Source organism: Protobothrops mucrosquamatus, unplaced genomic scaffold (assembly GCF_001527695.2).
Source record: "Protobothrops mucrosquamatus isolate PMUCROS unplaced genomic scaffold, P.Mucros_1.0 scaffold1180, whole genome shotgun sequence".
In the NCBI taxonomy this organism is placed as follows: Eukaryota; Metazoa; Chordata; class Lepidosauria; order Squamata; family Viperidae; genus Protobothrops; species Protobothrops mucrosquamatus.
Window position 1 is genome coordinate 101051 of NW_015387393.1, and position 4557 is coordinate 105607.

The following is a 4557-nucleotide window of genomic DNA, read 5'->3' on the forward strand; positions in this document are numbered from 1 at the left end:
CATGGCTAGTGCATACTACTATAGAAATGTAAAAAGTTGAGATTTGATTTTAATGTCTGTTTTTACTGCAACAGAGAGTCGGAAGTCAATGTCTTTTGTTTCTTCCCTTCCCTTTCCTTCACACCTTTTTTTGTTTTCCCTTTTTCTACTGTTGTCCCCTACTATTTGCTTTTGTATTCTCACATTTTATGTTATAAATGAATAAAACTAATAAAAAAATAAAAAAATGTTTTTTATACAATTATCAGGTTTCATTTATGATTGAAAGCTCTTTAAAATTAATTAGCTTGCAAGGACAAATGGATGAACATTGGGGGCTTGCCCTGGCATAACTATTATGGAAAGATGTTTAGAATTAGACAATTAGAATTTAGGCCGCTAAATTTTAATCAGCATATACTGTATATGTTACTCTGTGTGAGTGTGCATGTGTGTCTTTGAAATGCTAATTACAGAATGTACATATGTGTTGGTCCTGAATGTGTTTCTACTCTGTTACATTTGTGTGCATTTATATGTGTATGCAAGGGGGACTGGATAAACTGCATTGGATCATGCAGATGTTACATTACCCAGGTAATAACATCAGTGTGAGAGAGTGTGAGGTTTGCTTGCCCTGCCAGTTTTGGGGGGTGTGTGTTTGTATGTGGTTTTCTCCTTGGTAATATCTTGATTAAGCTGTTATTTACTGCTCAGTTGGTTATCTGGTGTTAATTCTGGGGTTGATCACTGCTTATCTGAATATAGACTACTGGAGAAGATGTATTCTGGCCTTATTGTTTCCTTCTTAATTTTTTAAAATTGTTTCTTTTAAATGGTATGTAAATGTGATTTATGTCTGTGTCTGTTGATGGCTGATTTGTCTGAATGTCAAGCTTCCAGGAATTCCTTAGTGGTTGGTATTTAGCTTGATCTAGGATGCTTTCAGTTTCCCAGTTGAAACTATGGTTGAGTCTGTCCATGTGTTGTAAATTTTCATAATGTCTCCCCTACTGTTACTTGGTGTTCATAGATATAGCCTTCTGCCTGTCTTTCCTACATAGTGACTGTTATAATCCTTATTCTGTATGTTGTAGATTACTTCTGTTTTTTTATTCTTGGATTACTGGGTCTTTTCGTTTACTTAGAACAGGGGTGTCAAACTGCCCGTCCACAGGCTGGATGTGTCATGTGGAAGCCACACCCACCCCAGCAAGGGGAAAAAAGTTGCGATACGTCACGATACATCACGTGACACGGCGAGTTTGACACCCCTAACTTGGGATGTTTTGAAGGGCTTTAATTAGTTGATGTGCTGCAGTAATGCTGTATGGGTGTAATAATTTGTTGGTTATTTCTGATAGGTTTTTGACGTATGGCAGTATTATCCTTTTTATAGCTTGTATTGGTTGTGCTACATTGGGTTGTGTGGTCAGGCACTTTTTGCTAAAGCTGTGTATGTATCCGTTTTGTTGGAAAATATTGTATAGGTGGCTTGTTTCCTTTTTCTAGTGTTCCAAGTTGCTGCAGTACGTTTGTGCTTATCTGAATAACATTCTTACAGAGCTCCTCTTATGAGAGGTTGTTACTTTGATAAGGGAGCACTAGTTTCCATGTTTCTGCTGATGATTTTATCTGATTCTGTAGCTTGATAATAGTTTTGAAACATTTGGCAGTAATGCTACTGTTCACAATGTATGCCCAGATTGTTTAGTATGTTTGTAGATGCTTATACAGATAATCCTTGACTTACAGCCATTTGTTTATTGACTGTTTAAAGTTACAACACTACTGAAAAAAGTGGCATGACTGGTCCTCGCACTCATGACTGTCATAGCATCCCCACAATCATATGATCAAATTCAGGCGCTTGGCAATCTGCATATTTACAATGGTTGCAGCATCCTGGGATCATGTGATCACCATTTATGACCTTCCCAGCTGGCTTCCTATTAAGCATAGTCATTGGGGAAGCCAGATTCACTTAATGACCATGTGGTTTACTTAATAACTTCAGCTGGCAAAAAATCAAGTGCAACTCACTTTGCTTAGCAATGGAAATTCTGTTCCCAATTGTGATCATAAATCAAGGACTACCTGTATGTATTGTAGGATAAGGTAAAGAAATATCTTTTAAAACTTGTATTTACCTGTGAGATTTGATTCTTTTTAGTATACTGCAACAGACAAGAAACAATGACAAAAAAGTTGTGCCAAATAACACTCTTTATATTAACAACTGCTGAGACTTCAAGTTAATTTCCTTTGAATAATACATTTTCCTAATAATTGCAAAGCATGTATTATTTCTGTGTTATAATAAAATTGATTGTTTGCATTAAATTACTGTAATTATGCACTCGCTTGATATAATTTACAACTGATCATGTAGCGTGTTGTTCTCTAGCTGAACCTGCAGACTTTTTCTTTGTTAATGTTTTTAATTTTCTTCTTAGTTCATTTTGGTTAACATAGCATGCAGTTAATAATTCACAATGCAGATTGTTCTCTTATTGTAAGTATAACTGGATCAGAATGATCTTAGAGTGCTGAGAGTATTTTGGCATATTTTGTAATGCTTTGAAAAGAAACACTACAACCAAATTAAAATTAATCAGTAATTAATTGCTGCCCTCTAACTTGTCAACAAGTATAATGTTTTGTTCAGTTGTTCTAAAATTTACATTTAAGTTACAACCACTTGAAAATTAAAGAATTGTACTGCATTTTTTTGTTCTGTTAATAGAAGTTTCTTTGCTTCCGCAGAGGCTTCCCTGAATAGAATTTAGAATAAGGTTGTCTTTTTAGCCCCAAATTTACTCTTGTTTTTGCAGTATCCTATGCTGTTCCTTTTTTTGGAGCATATTTGACAATTGGAAAGGGGGAAGAAAGAATCAGCAAAAAAGAGTCTTTTTTATTTATGGAAACTATCATTCATAGAGTAATATTATATACATGTAGCTCTGTCAGTGTTAAAGTGTGATGTATGCTGTAATTATTAATATCTGTTTTTCAGGCCAGTTTCTGTTAGAAGAATCTCGGTTGATGGAAGCAGCAGAGATGGCCAAGAAAGCAGCTGAGTTGGATAATACAGAGTTTGATGTTGTGTTCAATGCGGCTCATATGCTTAGGTCTTTTTATTTCATTGTCTTCAGTATCACCATCAATATTTTACTGCATAGAATTAACATTAGTATGCATACAGTTTTTCCAGAATGAAAACAGAAGATCACATGGCATTTCTCAGCTTCATGCTTGTATATATTGTGTACATCCTGCTTTTTTAAATTATGGCTAGATCTGATTAATGAAGACAGTTCACACTGGAATCCTGTGCCAATTTTGCCATTATTTCCTTTGCCATTTTTATTGAGGCTATACAGAGTCTAATGCTTACATAGCACAGAAAGTTATTGCTACTACATTCCATTCACTTTATATTTTAAAATCAGCAGAGTTTTTCCTGATAAATGAATATAGCAAATGAAGAAAACAAGTATAGGAGAGATTTGAGGCCAACTCTCAATTTTAGAACCAACGATTGGTATCACAACTTTGGGTGGTATAGTGATTCAGGTGCTAGGTTTTAGTCTTTCCTTATGCACAGAAACCAGTTGGGAGATTTTGTACAGGTTGCTCCTTTAAGTCTAATCAGCATCAGGTTCTGCAACCAGCCCTTCATTGCATAATGCATTGATTGCTTCACTGTGTTGAATTAAGTGAATGCAGTGCAAAACAAGTAGACATTGCAACCAAGCAAAATATATGTTAACCATCAGCGAGAACGGGTGGCCATTTTTTGTGGGTGATCATATCATCTCTGAATTACTTATTCAACTCAGTCTCTTGAGCTTGCTTTTTTAATGTGTGAAAGCTGGAAAGTAACCCAAAATAGATACTTTTTGTATCTGTTCAAGAGCATCAACAAGCATTCCTTCCTCAGGCTCATTTTTTGTGTGTGTGCTTTTCTTTCTAAAGTGAACACAGTGCTTTCTGCATTGACTTGTTTGCACACAGTTGCCACAGACACATAGGCTAATATATTCAGCTATATAGAATTATGGTGTCATCCAATTCAATGGCTCTTTACAAATAAATGATAATGCTCCTAAAGCAAGCATAACCCCTGGAAACATTTCTATCCCTTTGCTTCATTGCTTGTTTAGATATATTAAACTACTGTAGTTTGCTATATCCGAAATTTAAAACTGCAATTTTAACTTTAATAATTAGTATTATAGTGGGGTTTAAATTCCAATTTTAAAAGCTAAGACATGAATTAAAATTGTTTACAAACTAATTTATAATTGTATATATAGATTAAAATGTTTGTTGATACTATTGCTGACTTTGTAATTATATCAATTTCATTATTTAAAAAACTGCATTTAAAGTTAATCATTCACATCATAATCAGTAGCTGAAAATGTATTTTAACTATTAATGCCAATGATTCAATTAATTTTTCACTTTCCAGTACCAGATTGAATTTCACTGAACTTGCTGATTTTTTCTTCTCTCAATAGACAAGCTAGTCTCAATGAAGCAGCTGAAAAATATTACAAAATGGCAGCTGAG

General features: G+C 34.5%; 1 protein-coding gene across 1 annotated transcript in view; it reads left to right on the forward strand.

Annotated features, from left to right (window-relative positions):
* Positions 1–4557, forward strand: part of TMTC2 (transmembrane and tetratricopeptide repeat containing 2) — a 111804-nt gene that overhangs the window by 80068 nt on the left and 27179 nt on the right. Inside the window, exon 10 of the mRNA XM_015820778.1 lies at positions 2996–3110. Coding sequence (XP_015676264.1) covers positions 2996–3110 — 115 coding nt within the window. The remainder of the gene's footprint in view (positions 1–2995; positions 3111–4557) is intronic.